A 14,666-nucleotide genomic window follows, 5' to 3' on the forward strand; every position below is an offset into this window, starting at 1 on the left:
GTCATCCATACAATCAAATCAACATGGCCTAATGAGCAAAACTATTTTTTTTTACCTTTGTCAAAAGTTTGTGTTACCTTCCGGAGTGTGGAGAAAGAATCATCACAGAATGGGGTCACTACAAAAGAAAATTCCTCTGTTTTGTAATAATACCCTGCAACTAGTCACTGCGAAGCAGGAGGCACGTGCATATGCACGCAAGTTAGCCTGGCTTGGTATTAGTACTTGTTTTAGGGGCGATGAGATGGAAAGATCTTATTTCATTTCCTTTTGTTTTATCAACGTGGCGAGAAAATCAGTAAAACTATGGTAACAAAAATATAATGCATTCGGAGGTATTTTGCACTGAAGTGGACTCACGAAAGCAATTGTCACAAGCAACATTTTTCCACGATTCTTCAAAATCCGCAAAAAGACAATGTTGATGAGAATTTTTACTGTAATGTTGAATAGACAGAAATTTATCTTCCCATGGTGACAAGGATGTCTGATACAGCCTTGTGGGGTAGCCGTAAAGTCGTCCGCCAACTCGCTTCTGACACCCAACACAAGAACAAGTCAGCATGAAAACGTCATCTACACCGGGAATAGCACCAAATATGGGTATAAGTAATAACGCTGAGGTATTATAGGAAGGAGCCGGCGCGGTCACAGAGAGCATGTCCGTAAACAGCTTCACCTGCGTTTGTTTCCAATCCCTCATTCGGAACACGTCCGTTTGTCTGGTTCTGTGAGCATGAATATCGTCTCCTTGTACTCCTTCTAACGGTCTAGCTGCCCTCAGCTTCCACCACCGGCCACGTACACAATAATTGTCTTCCTTTTCAAGTTGGATCAACTCTCGAAATTAACATTCTTCATTTATCCGTGGGGTTATATGTGTAGGTACGCGTGTTCAGATAAATACATCAATGAACACATTCATTATAACCAAAAAAAAAGCATGCTCAAAATCCCTTTCTCTTCATTTCATTTCACAACCACCTAATTGTCTTGCAGGATTAATGCCTTACATTCATTTACGTCTGTAGCGGGTCACGTCATATCGGACCTTTTAAGTCTGGCACTCGAGGGAACTTCGTTTGTTTCTCTGCTGACATCAAACCTGCCAGTTTATCCTACTCCCCGAGGCAAATCCGCGTTGATACCACGGTTGGACGTGTACGTGATAACGCATTTTGCACGATTTCCGCAAAATGTCTCACAGGCAGAGCAATCCTCTGAGAAATGTACCTTAATAGCCAACCGCCTATGATAGTGACTGAAGCAATGTTAAAATATCCATCCAGGGTATACATTTTAATAACCATTCAGAAATACTGGTAGTTACAACAGAGATATTACATAATGCGCGGCACGTGTCATTTTTGCTGCCCCACCGTAAAATCAGTGTTTATTTGTGATGTACACATCCATTATCCAAGGTTTAATAGGCAGCCCATGTACATGTCTGACGTGAGGCTAACGCACGGAGATCAGGTCCTTGCGTTAGCAGTCGTGACGGGGGAGTGAATATTCAGAGCGGTATTAAATCGGCCAGCTTTCTTTCAATTCCCGAAGGGTAAGAAAGATGCCCAGTGTCTAAGCAGATGCCGTGGAGTGCATTTCCACCCTTTACCTTACACCAAGTGTTGCTTTGTCCCTCACTTAATAGTCTGTCCATAGTACACATACAACCGCTATAATTTTATGTTAAAATCACAGAACCCACACATTACAGAAAAAAGTGGGATCCTTCGTCTTCACCTGTCTCAGAAAAATATGTCAAACCTAGATCGTCTAGTAAGTTAGAATTTCGAGTTAACATTTCCACTAGAGTAGACACATGTTATTGTTATACTGTCCTACATTATCTGTCTGTCCATTTCGTGTTAACGTTACTTGCAATTAGCCCACAGGCACGAATTTTCAATAAACTTATTATAGTGTTCTAAATTCGTCCTGAAACATGTCCAGATACAAGATTGGCAAAAATAACCTGTTTCTCGATTTGTCTTTATGGATGAAACTCTATTGACACAAGAAAAGTAATCCATAACACTACCTAAAATAGATGGTTTCAAGTATCTAGAAATTGTATTATGCATTTTAAGGCACGTAGCTGAAACTTTCCCCTCTTGAAAGGTAGTTGACCGTAGTTCCCGGCTATTCCGGTAATACATGTACAAACACAGAAGGCTGAATAACCCGCTACACCCACGATGATATTTTGAGCATTGCAACCTGTTACAGAAATGATCACATAACATATTACATTGTTGTCTTCTTATCAAGGCACTCCTGCTGTAGTACCCTTTGTACTATTTTGTCCACTGTACATCTTCAGAACCTCCTTGACTACAGTAACATAGATAGTTAATCAGAAGTGAGCTACATCAGCCTAAACATGTTCCCAGTTCTGATGTGATCATAAAATGGCAAAATTGGCACTGAATTTGAGTTTAAAAGCATTCAAATTTGTACCCTTTGGTCCATGTTTCACAGTATTCCATTAGCATCCATACTTACATGTAGATAATCTAAAAATTATGACATGCAAGAACATCAAGTCTCACATCTTGGACATCACACAGTAGAACACAGTAGAACATATCCTTCCTTCAACAGTCACAGTGCTTTAAGATTACACAGCAGTGCTACCAGATTATACCCACTGGAAAAAGTCACATTGTTTTCCCCTCTCCAGACGACAGGTGTAAAATTCCCTGCCGTTATTGGCACCTTGTTTTAGAACAGTCCTCTTCACACAGCGTTCCCCGTGGTTACACAGGGGGAAGTTGTCATCAGCCCACTGGAGAAAAAAAAAGGTTAAAAAATTGTCATTCCTTCTTTCTATGTCAAGTACATCATGATACATATGGGTTGTAAATTGATAGCAGCTATCTGTATTGTCTGATTTCAATCTATATGCATGCCATTTCAAAATGGAACAAAATGAAAAAATTCTTACAAATGGACCTATTGAAAGAGTGGGAAATGCAAGTCTTAACAGATTCATGATTCTATTTCTATAATCATAACTTTTATACACATGCATTTTTGTTGATACTGCTAGATATTGCAAAGAATGCACAACACTTTGTGCTAAGAACTGAGAAAACTGACCTGAAAGAATTTGCACTGTTTTCCTCGAGGCATGGAGCAACAGAAGAACGGGCGACCATAGTTATCTCCCTTCTTTCGGGCAGTTCTTTCTACACACACCTTGTTGTGCAGCTTGCAGCACACGACTGTATTACTTCTTCCAGTACCTTGAGCCACTTTGGATCCATTACTGTGAAAAGTGATTTCATGTTGCGGTCTTTCCAATCTGTTGCCGGCAGCATTTGAATTAAACCTACTCGCTGCAGACGGTACACACGGCGTGCCCGAGGGACTTGTTAATGGCACTGACTCTAATCTAGCTAGCTTGCCTGAGGCAGCAATGGTCGGCACTGTGACTATCACACCTGAGCTGCAAGGCAATTTTCTTTTCCATGATACCTGTCCGTTAACTGGAGGAGCTGTCCCATCTGGCACGGGTGGTGATGAAGAGTAAACACTATCGCCATTGCTTGCTGCACTAACTCCTTGCAACTGCTCTCGGCTATTTTCTGGTTCACTTCGAGGACCTTTGCAAACGAGGCATGTCTTAGTGTCCCCATCATTTACCAGAGTGCACTGTGAACAGGTCCACTCTGCATCAGACAAATGTCCTGTGGAAGGCAGGGGTTTGGGTGACCCACATGCTGAACACATTCCTGCCTTTCCTTTATTGATTAAGGTGCATATTGAACATGTCCATTCCTGGCAGTCGGCACTTGAATGGCCTCCCATGGTAACCCAGCCAATAAGGCTGTTCTTCATAGGCAAAATCCTGCAAATAGAAACAGTCAATGTCACATTCAAGTCTACGTATCAATCACAGAGCTTGCTCTATTCCAACTACAGCCTCAGTGGAATACCTGACATGGAATGTGTTTGGAAATTCCCTACCTCTGTGCTTCATAGGAAATCTTTCAGTGTAGTGTTCACAATGGACAATACTAGTACCTAATTACATTTACCATGGTCTCTGGAAGGAAAATAGATTGCCCCTTCATCTTTAAAGATAAATGTACAACATTCAACACAGTTTAGCCCATTTTCACTTCAGCTATATAGTTATTCCTGCCAAGTCTGTTTGAACTGTAGTTAAATCACAGTCTTAAGAGTCTGTCTTCCCTATAGCTACTTGCCACACAGAATAGGGTTAACTGTGATCATTATGTAAAAAATATGAGTCTTATTCCCCTAGCATCATCTAAGAAAGCTAAAGCAGCTTGGAATAAATTATAAGATACAAGGAACTCTAGGCTTCACTTTATTAATCACTGCTACATTGTGGGAGATTTTAATGTCAATGCAAACTAAGGAGATGAAAAATGAATGATATACACTCCCCAAAATGGCATGCTTCTCATCAAAAGATAAGTTGCAGGTGTCAGGAAATGGTTATGCATCATGTCCAAATACAAGCAAATTACAAGATATATTTCGTCTTAAAGCCCCTAGCAATGGTTTCTAGGAATCCATAGCTGATTCTTGTCCAAGTTCATCTGCGTCTACTTGTGTTTTAATCAGATTAAACTGTCATTGTGGCAGTGGTTATGAACTACATACAGAGGTAACCACAGGGCAAACCAGATGACTCATCTGTTCTTCCAACAGTAATAATGCATTTTGACTCCAATGTTTCAGAGCAGGTGTTTTGTACAAGTCAAACACACTTAATGGGACTGCGATGTACCCAGAATAGAATGACCTTTCTCTTCAGCCGTCAGACACATCTGTGGAAGGGTTATGAAGGGAGACTTGATTCATTAACAGCCATGACTACCTGCCTGATCTAATCTGTCTTAAATCAATACAGCTTGCCATTCTAAGACGAATTCTTCCGGCTCCAGACCTTTCAGGTTGAATAAGATGCACAAAAAGATCAAGAGATAGACAAGAAAAGGTCTGGTTAGAATGACAATATAGAGCAAATCATGTGCAACAATGGTCACTAATGATATGACCCAGATCAAAAGGGTTCTCTTACATTCTGCTGGCTGCTGGCTCTTTTGTTGGATCTTCTGCCCCTATAGTACCATGTATGACCAACATCAATAACCCTGAGCTGAATAGTCAGCACATCAATGTCAGTAGAATGGCAAACATGTTTTTGTCATAGTCCTCAGTATTAACAATATACAGGATGCCTTTTTGTTGCTTGTGTCATCTGCCGATGTCACACTGTAAGATCAGTGATAGTCTTTTGGCGAAGTCGAATTGGTAAGAATAGGCAGCCTCAGCGTGAGTAGATCATGTTTGATTTTTCAATCTGAAAAATGCACATTGGTGGTATTAAATGCAATATAATCCTACCTAGCCATAAAAACACATATCTAATGAGTAATATAGGGCAGGGGAGGGAAAAACAAAGGCTTGTCTTTGGGAGGAGGCATCACTTTTAGGCATCAATGCATGACAAACAAAAAATCCTTCTTTCTATGCTTTGTGACCTGTTCCCACTATACTTATCCAAGTGGGAAGCTGCTGGTTACATGTTTCCCCCTCGGTGACAGCTACCCTGGAATCCAGAGCATATGTACCGGCCCGCGCTGCGAGTTACCCAGGCCTACCCTTCCGCTCCCCCCAAAGATCTACCCCGCCCCACTATCCGCTAGCCACCCAATCTCCGCAGCGTGTAGAGCGGAGCTTGTTTGGCTAGCGGGAATTGGGGCGGGGTACGTTGTCGGGCCAGCGGGAGGGTAGGTCCGAGGAAGCTCCGGGCGCGGGCCGGTGTAGGTCCGGGGAAGCTCGGTACAATTGCTCTGGATTCCAGGGTAGGTGACAGCCCTATGTTAGGGTCAACACCCCTATGTTAGGGTTCGGCTTAGAACATAGGGGTGTTACCTCCCCATCTTACAGTGTTTTATCACATTCAGTGTTGTCCAAGTACCTTTTGTTGTTGATGATAGTCTCAGGGTCACGTGTTTGGCATCTTTCGCAGAAGTAGGTCATCCTCCCATTCTCCCCCATCCTACACACAGTGATCCTCCCCTGGCACTGACCACAACACTGCTTGTTGTACACCTTACAGTGTCTGGACAAGGCTCTACCCTCCTTCCTACACTGGAGGAAGGGAACAGTTTTACTCACTGTGTTGTTCTACCATGAAATATGAGAGAAGATTTGATATCTTAGTCAAGGTTGCTTAAGAATCAGTTAGGTGATTCAGCAATGATGAATCACAATTTACAAACCAAATTACCATTCAATAAAAATGTAGCTGTTACTTGGTCAATTCTAAGATATAAAAGTGAAAAAGACATTAATGTGCAGCAGCCATGATGGCTACTCTCTTTTACAGAACTGACAGCTGCTGAATGATGGTATTGTATCATTGCTGCTAGTCCTCAATAACAAACTGCCTATCACTCACTGTCTTACTATGTACAACATGTATGTACCTGCACTTGTTTGGACATTTGTAAAGCATGACTACTGTCACAAAGTGAAGTCTAGAAACTACTAAAAGAAAATAGTTTTCTTCCAAGTAGAAGAAAAAAATGTGTGTGGCTTGTCAGCGGAGAAGGCATTTTTATACAATGAGACAGACTTCATAGTAAATTTGGAACAGTAGCAAGAGCTAACAACCGTTCCTGTGATAGAATAACAGCCTAAAGGTCACAAATTACGCACAACTATCCTAGGTATCCCTGTTGTGTTCAGTCAATGCTCCATAAACTGAGACTCTCATGCAACATAGAAAAGGACATGAAGTCATGATCATATACATTAATTCTGTCCAGCAAAGGGAACCTCTGAGGTAGGAATTAACTTGTATCCATGATGATGATGATACCCCATTGTAATCAGGTCTTTCCATGGTTTATTCCACACACATGGAGTCTTTAAAATCAGACAGTCATTCAGAATGTCCTTCATGCTTATGAATTTGAATGCAGGTCTTTCTGGAAATCATGCACACACCCGCTGGCAGACAGCCAGGCAAATCAGTCATGCAGGAATGCATGGTGCCAATGCTGCAACCGTCCAACAATTCATACAGTACGTACTAGACATCCCACTCATTCAGAACATGAGGTAACTGCACAACTAAATTTTCCCATACAGACCTTGTATTAAATGTTTTCTTTTCAATCTTACCTACTCTACAAGGACTATATGTGGAAACAGTCAATCAGACTTGTCTCTTCAGTTAGCTTCCAATTGGTAAAAAGGAAGGGATGATAATTGCTTCTCTGAAATGTCAGGGACGTTGGAAAAGTCTCTCAAATACTCGTGGGATGCATCAGGAAATTCAATCAGAGGGAGGTGGGAATGTAACCAATGGAAAACAGGAAGACCATAAAGGCTTATACACAAAAAAGTGACAGACAGCTAGGAGGATGTAGCTAGGTAAAAGGTTACAAGAATACTGTTTGACCTTGGGATAGTGAAAATGCATATCTACATTACGTTAAATCTACTACCATCACATCATCTATACTTAAATCAATCTAAGCAGTAATAGATAAGAACAACAACATGTTTGGTACCGTATTGATTAAAAGCAGCCAGTGCACATACATATGATATTCAATCTTTATCATTCTTCCAAAACAATTTCAAAGGTGGCATAGAAAGATTATCATGAATAACAAAATTACATACCTTGTAGAACAGCATTGAAAAATCCCTTGTCATCTTTACCAGGTGCTTAACATGCTCTTCTTTGAGTTGCAAAACCTGTAGCAAAAGATAAAGTACAGAAAAATCTCTCTTTCATGTCACGTCTTTGACAGGCACAGCTGTCAACAAATCAACGGGAGACAAGACCAGTGTTATTCCAGGGGATCCTGATTTTCAGATTTGTATCATTAATAGATCTACAGACAGAATGATCTTAATGACATCAAGCAATTTCAATAGAACCCATTATAAGATTTTTGGCTGACTGCTTGAACAACTCCTGCAATGGTTCTAGATTCATTTGATAAAACTTTGAATCATGTAATGAAAAAGTATATAGTTTTGAGGCAATACATGTAGGTGCTTGACACTCAGTTTCTACCTTCTCATATCCATCAGATCTACGTGAGGTGGCAAAAGATGCCATGAAGACAACCTGAGGCAAGGAATCATGACCATTCAAATAAAAGCATATAAAATGTCAACCACTGTCTACAAGAATGCCTCTGAGAGCAATGATATAGACTGAAAGAAAAAAGGGTCACTAACTGGGTCATGCAAAAAAGGATTTGCACCAAAGGAGGGGTAAATTCTGAACATTTACAGAAGCCTGCTCTAGAAAACAACACATACTTCATGAATACAATATTGACTAGAGGGCTGCACCAGATATTGTCATTATGCACAGCACACTCCAACTGTTTCCACATTCAAATGTGAGTGAGGATGTCACCTAAACTAGTTCAAAACTCACCTTCAGTGAAGGTTGCAGTCCACTGTCGAATAAGGCCTGTAGTGAGGTGAAGGACAAATGGAACGACATCAGGTTGATGTTTATCACATATGCACCTTGAATATGAATATTGTGTGGCAGGCAAATTGGTGCAAGATCCTGCCCTGAAGGCAAAACCTGCCAGAACAATTGTAATGCTATACAAGCTGCACGATTTCCTTTTCAAACAAAACCTTTGAATATCATAACATGTATAATATTACAAATATTTTAGTTAAACGTTGCTACTTCTGGGCCATAAACTTCCAGGCAATAACATTCTGACAAATGTCATTCAGCGGAATGCTACTGAAATCTTATTCTAAAACTACTATTCAAGGTGAATATTCAAGGTGAATATACTACAAATAGATGATGATGTAGTCTATCTTTTTCTGACCATTACATTAGCAAAGCCTTGCAGATAGCACTGGTAATTTACAAACCAGGAGAGGTGTACTGTATATCATTAGACTTTTAAATGCTCACACAATACAATCTGGACAATATGTCTCCAATTTGTACATCTATGACACTTTGCATATACTGTAATTCTTGATTTGATAACTGTATCTTGATTTTAGCTGATTTAACAGTCACTAGTCAACAGCTAAAATTTCATCATCGCAAATATTTGATCACTAATATTTGAGACAGTAATGTTTGTTCCCACTTAAAATTAACTGCCGTGACCTGCTCCATTTTCCCCAACCGCTACATTTTCCTGCCACTATATTAAAGTGATTTACAGTTCATGTGTATATCTATTACTAAGGTGGTCAGATCTAAAGCTTTGCGTAACGTTTCTTCAATACATTTTGGATAGATTTCGGCTCAGAAAATTACCTAAATGAAAAAAATTATCAACCCATTCATGAACAATATCATGGCTTTAGAGCATCAATGAATAAATGATGTATAATGTGGAAAGGAAAACTGTACACCAATTGAATTTTCCTGTATTTTCACCTCCCAACAAATCTCAAATCCTCCGATGTGTCAGTTTCCTGTCAGGAAGAAACCTCTTGATACTCCTAATGCATCCGTGATGAAGTGCTCAAGTCATTATCAAGAGTCATTTTCAGTCATTCACATTCAACGGAAGGCTGGTAATTCATGTAGCAGCTAAAAATATCCATACCGGTAGCCTTCAAAGCTGATTTGCCAAACCGTTCATAGCTGACTCTAACACATCCTGTTTTCCCCTGAGGGAGATGTGGATGACTGAACACCAATATTCCCACCTCATTCTTGATGATGTTCCCCACTCCAGGTAGAACTGTCTGATCAAGGAGGACGTCACACAGCATCCTGTCACCATGGCAACTGACAGTTCTTGTTGCCTGGGACAGACTGAAGTATGATGAGCAGATGTCCAGGTGTTGGAACTGTACATACTTGTCATGGCAGTTAGATGTTGACCTACAGTGACGGAATGATATCATCTTTAATATCATTTAAAATAAACAATTTTGTTATCTGGTAGGAGTAGACTGGGGAAGTAGGGAGAGTGTGCATTTTTTGTCAACTTAAATAGTATGTACTTGTTTTTCTACAGTACTACTGCCTATTGCAAGTTAATTGTAGCTCAGTTGAATAACATTAATTCTATAACACCATACAGCAGGAGAGAAGTAGAGGTGCTATACGGTATACCAATAAGAGTCTAACATTGGTCACAATAACTTATCAAAAACCATCTGCAAATCTGTCAAATAATGAGATAATGTAGAGCATTTGATGTGCTGTACTTCATACCTAATTTGGACAGTGCAATCATGGAACGAAACCGAATCCACAGTCAGAGTCAAGGTCAGCACAGGCTCTGATGTCTTCTGGAATCCCTTGTTCTTTTGACCCTTGATTTGCACACTTCCATTCATACCAAAATGAACCCTGAAGGGAGAAAGAATGAGCATTGTAAATTTGTAATCTACATTTGACAGGATGCTACTACCGGTAGTACTAGGGAATATCCCGTATCCCACAGTGGCTAAAAATCATTTTGAATATTCCAGGATACAAATTCAAATAATTCCTCAAAGTTTACTACCAAGAAGGATGTTTTTACCACTACTTTATTAGTTGGTATGCAATAGTGGTGCAAACATATCCTTCTTGGTAAAGGTAATCATAGCTTATGAGTCCCAAACCCATAACAATGACTTAGCAGATTAGGCACTAGTTCCCCAATGTTGTGGGTAGGTATTTGATAACAGTCAGCTTATCACATTGCATTGATTGCAAGTAGAGTGCTCAAACAAAATGTGGCATGTCGAACCTTAGACAAGTCTCTCCAAAGTACACAAACAGTTCCTTCCCCAGAGTCTCCACATTACTCAGAGGAAGTCCAACGAGGTGGTCAGACTTTTCGGATGTTGTGTCCTCCCGTTCCGCTCCACTTCCTTTGGAAGCATCCTATGGGTTGTGAGAAAGCAGATTGTTGAAACAGGGTTCTTATTATACATAGCTCATGGACAGATTCTGCTGTATATTGATGGTACAACCAATATCTAGAAGGAACCTGCCCATTACACCCCTTTCCTCTAGAAGCTGCAACCGACGAGTGACCAAATATTTGACAGATCGCTGAACAAATTTTATGGACAAAGAACAAATTTTTTACATTTCATGTCTTTTTTTAAATCATACTTTTGAATTGTGCATCATATTCCAATTACAAAATCAAGGGTCAAACAAATTCAATTTTAGTCCCTCAACAGTCACTCAGCGATTGCTTGCAATAGTGGGAACATATGAAATACAGTACCTCCACCATATATGCACAAAAACTTCCATATTTCCAAACATCAATACTTCTATTGATCGGCATTTGTATGAAAGTCCCAGTACTAGTTACACTCAGTCAGTGGCCATAGCAACTAAAGACTGTTGGCTGCATATCTAGACCAGCATTACCCTTCTATTATGTCCATCATGCAGCCAGCAAGTGACCTAGATTGCTCCCATATTTGTCATGTATTTTGACCGTTAAAAGATATCTGTCTAACCTTCAGCTGCAAAAAGACATTTTCAATTTGATACTCTACATCAGCAATTCTGTACTTTCACACAATTTGTTTCTTATTCTTAATCAATTAGAGGAAAATACACAATGTCACCATCTAGCACGAATCAAGTATCATTGATAACTTTGCATACGGGCTAGTCCATTTTGATAGAGCAGGATAGGGGACAACTACTATTCCATTCTGGTTTCATCCATTTTGCCACTTTCCATCCTTCCTTTTCTATATGTCAATGGACCAGCCCTTACTGTATGGATTCAGCACACTGCTGAAACTACTTACAACACATAAAGATACAGTTGGTTGAAAATTGCTTATGCTCTGCAATGCAACTTTGGCCATTATAATTCCAAGGGATATTTTGCTACATGGCTGTGCAGTTTTAATTCCATTTTACTTCAGCAATACCCTATAACTTTTAAAAGTGCTCAGAACATGACGCCATATACTACAATCAATACCTTAAGAGCAACATTGTATTCAGTGAAAGGATTCATAACTACATATACACCATGTGCGGAATGCCCCTCAGGTGTGTCTGATACCTCCACTCCAGGTGTCCAAGGATTTGAAATTGTCTCCAAAATTGTCTAGACAGAATATAGACCAACCAGATAGCCCATGGCCTGCACCTAGGGACAGGCACAGGTGTCATTATGCAATGTGATGCTGGGGATGTAATAAAGGATACTTCTGTTATCCTCTGTAGACAGATGTATTACATCTTATGAAGTATCGAGCTACATCAAGCCCCATCAATCTAAATTGAAAAGTTGCTTCTCACTTTCAATAAAAACAATAGTCACAGGAAATAATGGATATGTTTACCATTCCGCCTTAAGGATCAGTGGTCCATCAAGAGCAAGGGTTGACTGGAAATATTAAATTTTTCTGCCATGAGCCATAATCACTCATTACTCACATAGACCAATTTCAAATACATTTGGTACGTAATGGGTAGATCTATTGTCTTCCCCCTTTTAAGTTGACAACTAATTGCATGTAATCTACCTTGACTGAGCAATCCTAGTTTCAAAACTATCAAATCTGATCACACAAACGTGTAATGTTAATAACAGAGTGAGCATAAAAGGCAAGTCACCTTATGCACAGCAGTAGAGTTTCTACTCTGGCAACCAACAACAAAATGTACACAATGTATACTCTCCAAGCAGAGCATGGGTTTTGGCTGTTTTTTTACGTGTTTTTAGGCGTTTTTGTCTGGCTTTCTATTTTGTCATCTTTTTTTGTTGTATAGACCCTAGCTATACAAAAACATAGCTATAAAAGCATAGCTATAATAGCTAGCTATAAAAACACGTCAAAAACCAGCCAAAACCCATGCTCTGCTTGGAGAGTACACAACATACACATAAATCTAAAATATGTTATAAAGGATTGTTCTTTCCTGAAGACACTTGAGGTTGCTTGTAAGATGCACAAGCCAAAATCATGCAATGGCTCGTTAGAGATCTGATGTCTGGAGAGTATTAGCTATCAAATTATAGATTCTTGTGGTATTTTAAAAACACTGGATATAATGATTTTAGATATAACGTTATATAAGGTCTAGTCCAGACCTTGCAATGTTTTGAAATAGTCCCAGCTGATCTGACCTATGACCTAAACTGCAAACGATGTCATGTCCCCTGGGGGCTTCAGAAGGGGTTGTGGTGAATAGTTATATTTGTTTGAAGAACTTCAAAATGTTTCACCACAAAACTACAAGCATCTGCAAAACGGTGTAAGGACTCAGGCATAACACATTATTTCCTGGTCACAGCCATACAATTCAATCACCAAGGAAGAAAATATCAACGATGTCGTTGATTATCTAGGAGGTGATTGAAACCACATTGGCTTATCAGTATCACCCTCTATCGTGTTTATACTAGTAAACGTTAGCTGTAGCGGAGAAATCATACAGGACCGAAACTGGCGGTAACAACAACCTTTCAACCGCTTTGCGTTATGCAATGATCCTACGATGTGTCCCTAGCTGTAATATAATACACTAAAACGCTACATATCAATCGTTAACGATGCATCAGAAATAATAATGATCGGTCCTTTGAGTGGTTGACCATCGGCCAGGTCGTAACACATTGCTGCACTGTCCGAACCCTGAATAATAACAATACCTTAGGACGGTTCCTCCCCCACTGCGTCTGCACCACATGCTGGCCCTTCAGCCGTGCTAGCCGCTCCCCCTTCAGCTTACACCCCGGCCCCTCGACCATTCCGCTGCGGTTACGCGACCTTTCGCACCCTCAGACAACGATAGTGACCTGTCGGCAAGCAGACGCTGTCCGTGCCGTAAGCTAACCGAGTGGGCTAGTGCCAGAAAACAATCGCGCCCTGTTGAAAAGCCCCGCCGAACACTTTGTAATATTGAAATAGCGCCATTCTACCATCCACCGTCCCTCCCTCACCGCTGATATGTATGTGTGCAGGGAAACCACGTGTGTGGTGTCAATGTAGTTTCACTCGAACGTTTGCAGTTCAGTGGCCTTCGAGTGAAACAAAACCTTCCTCCCTAACTATTCACTGTATTCCGTAGTAAAAGAAAGAGTTGTTCTATACAAAGTTTTCATCAGTAGTTTCCCGTTTTGCTCTCAAGTTTTCACTGACGACGTCACGTTTCGCCTTCGGTCGTGCATGGCTTTGCACTGGGTGCCCTTTGGACTGCCCCTGTCACGGTGACGTCATTAGACAGATGTGCATATGAATTATTGTATCCTTCTCGCTCCTTTCCATATCAATCGCAACATCAGGGCAGCGATTGCTTCGTATGTGTCATTTTTGGCTCCAAACCCTAGAAAATGTGGCTTTGACGTATCATACACGATCAGGTATCGCAAATTTCTTGCATGGAAGATAATGAAACGTGTAGCTATCCAAGGGAGTAGAACAAACAAATAGAACAGCCCAAACGTTGTTGGTTATGGTCGTTGACCACGTTACGCTTCAGGGAAAGTCTCGATAATTCAGCTCAGGCTGAAGAAATCGCTCCACTTGTAGCACAATTTGCCGAAGGATTCTTCATCGCTCTTGAAACGCCGCGCAAGTCGCGGTAAAGTTGCGCTGAGTGTGAGTTGAAGGGAGGTTGTGAGCGTGACGCAAAGCTCCCGCCCGCCGGTCACGTGGCCACAACACGTGTTTTG

At 40.6% G+C, this 14,666-nt stretch overlaps 1 protein-coding gene across 1 annotated transcript; it reads right to left on the reverse strand.

Annotated features, from left to right (window-relative positions):
* Positions 1-1,272: 1,272 nt before the first annotated feature.
* Positions 1,273-14,627, reverse strand: LOC136436620 (endonuclease 8-like 3). Its single transcript, XM_066430764.1, has 9 exons — positions 13,644-14,627; positions 10,755-10,891; positions 10,232-10,369; positions 9,718-9,895; positions 8,456-8,491; positions 7,684-7,758; positions 5,966-6,138; positions 3,106-3,856; positions 1,273-2,791 (listed from the first exon to the last, which is right to left on the reverse strand). The coding sequence occupies exons 1-9, from the start codon at positions 13,740-13,742 to the stop codon at positions 2,645-2,647; spliced, it is 1,734 nt and encodes a 577-aa protein (XP_066286861.1). The 5' UTR covers positions 13,743-14,627; the 3' UTR covers positions 1,273-2,644.
* Between the last annotated feature and the right edge of the window lie 39 nt (positions 14,628-14,666).

Source organism: Branchiostoma lanceolatum, chromosome 6 (assembly GCF_035083965.1).
Source record: "Branchiostoma lanceolatum isolate klBraLanc5 chromosome 6, klBraLanc5.hap2, whole genome shotgun sequence".
Taxonomy (NCBI): domain Eukaryota; kingdom Metazoa; phylum Chordata; class Leptocardii; order Amphioxiformes; family Branchiostomatidae; genus Branchiostoma; species Branchiostoma lanceolatum.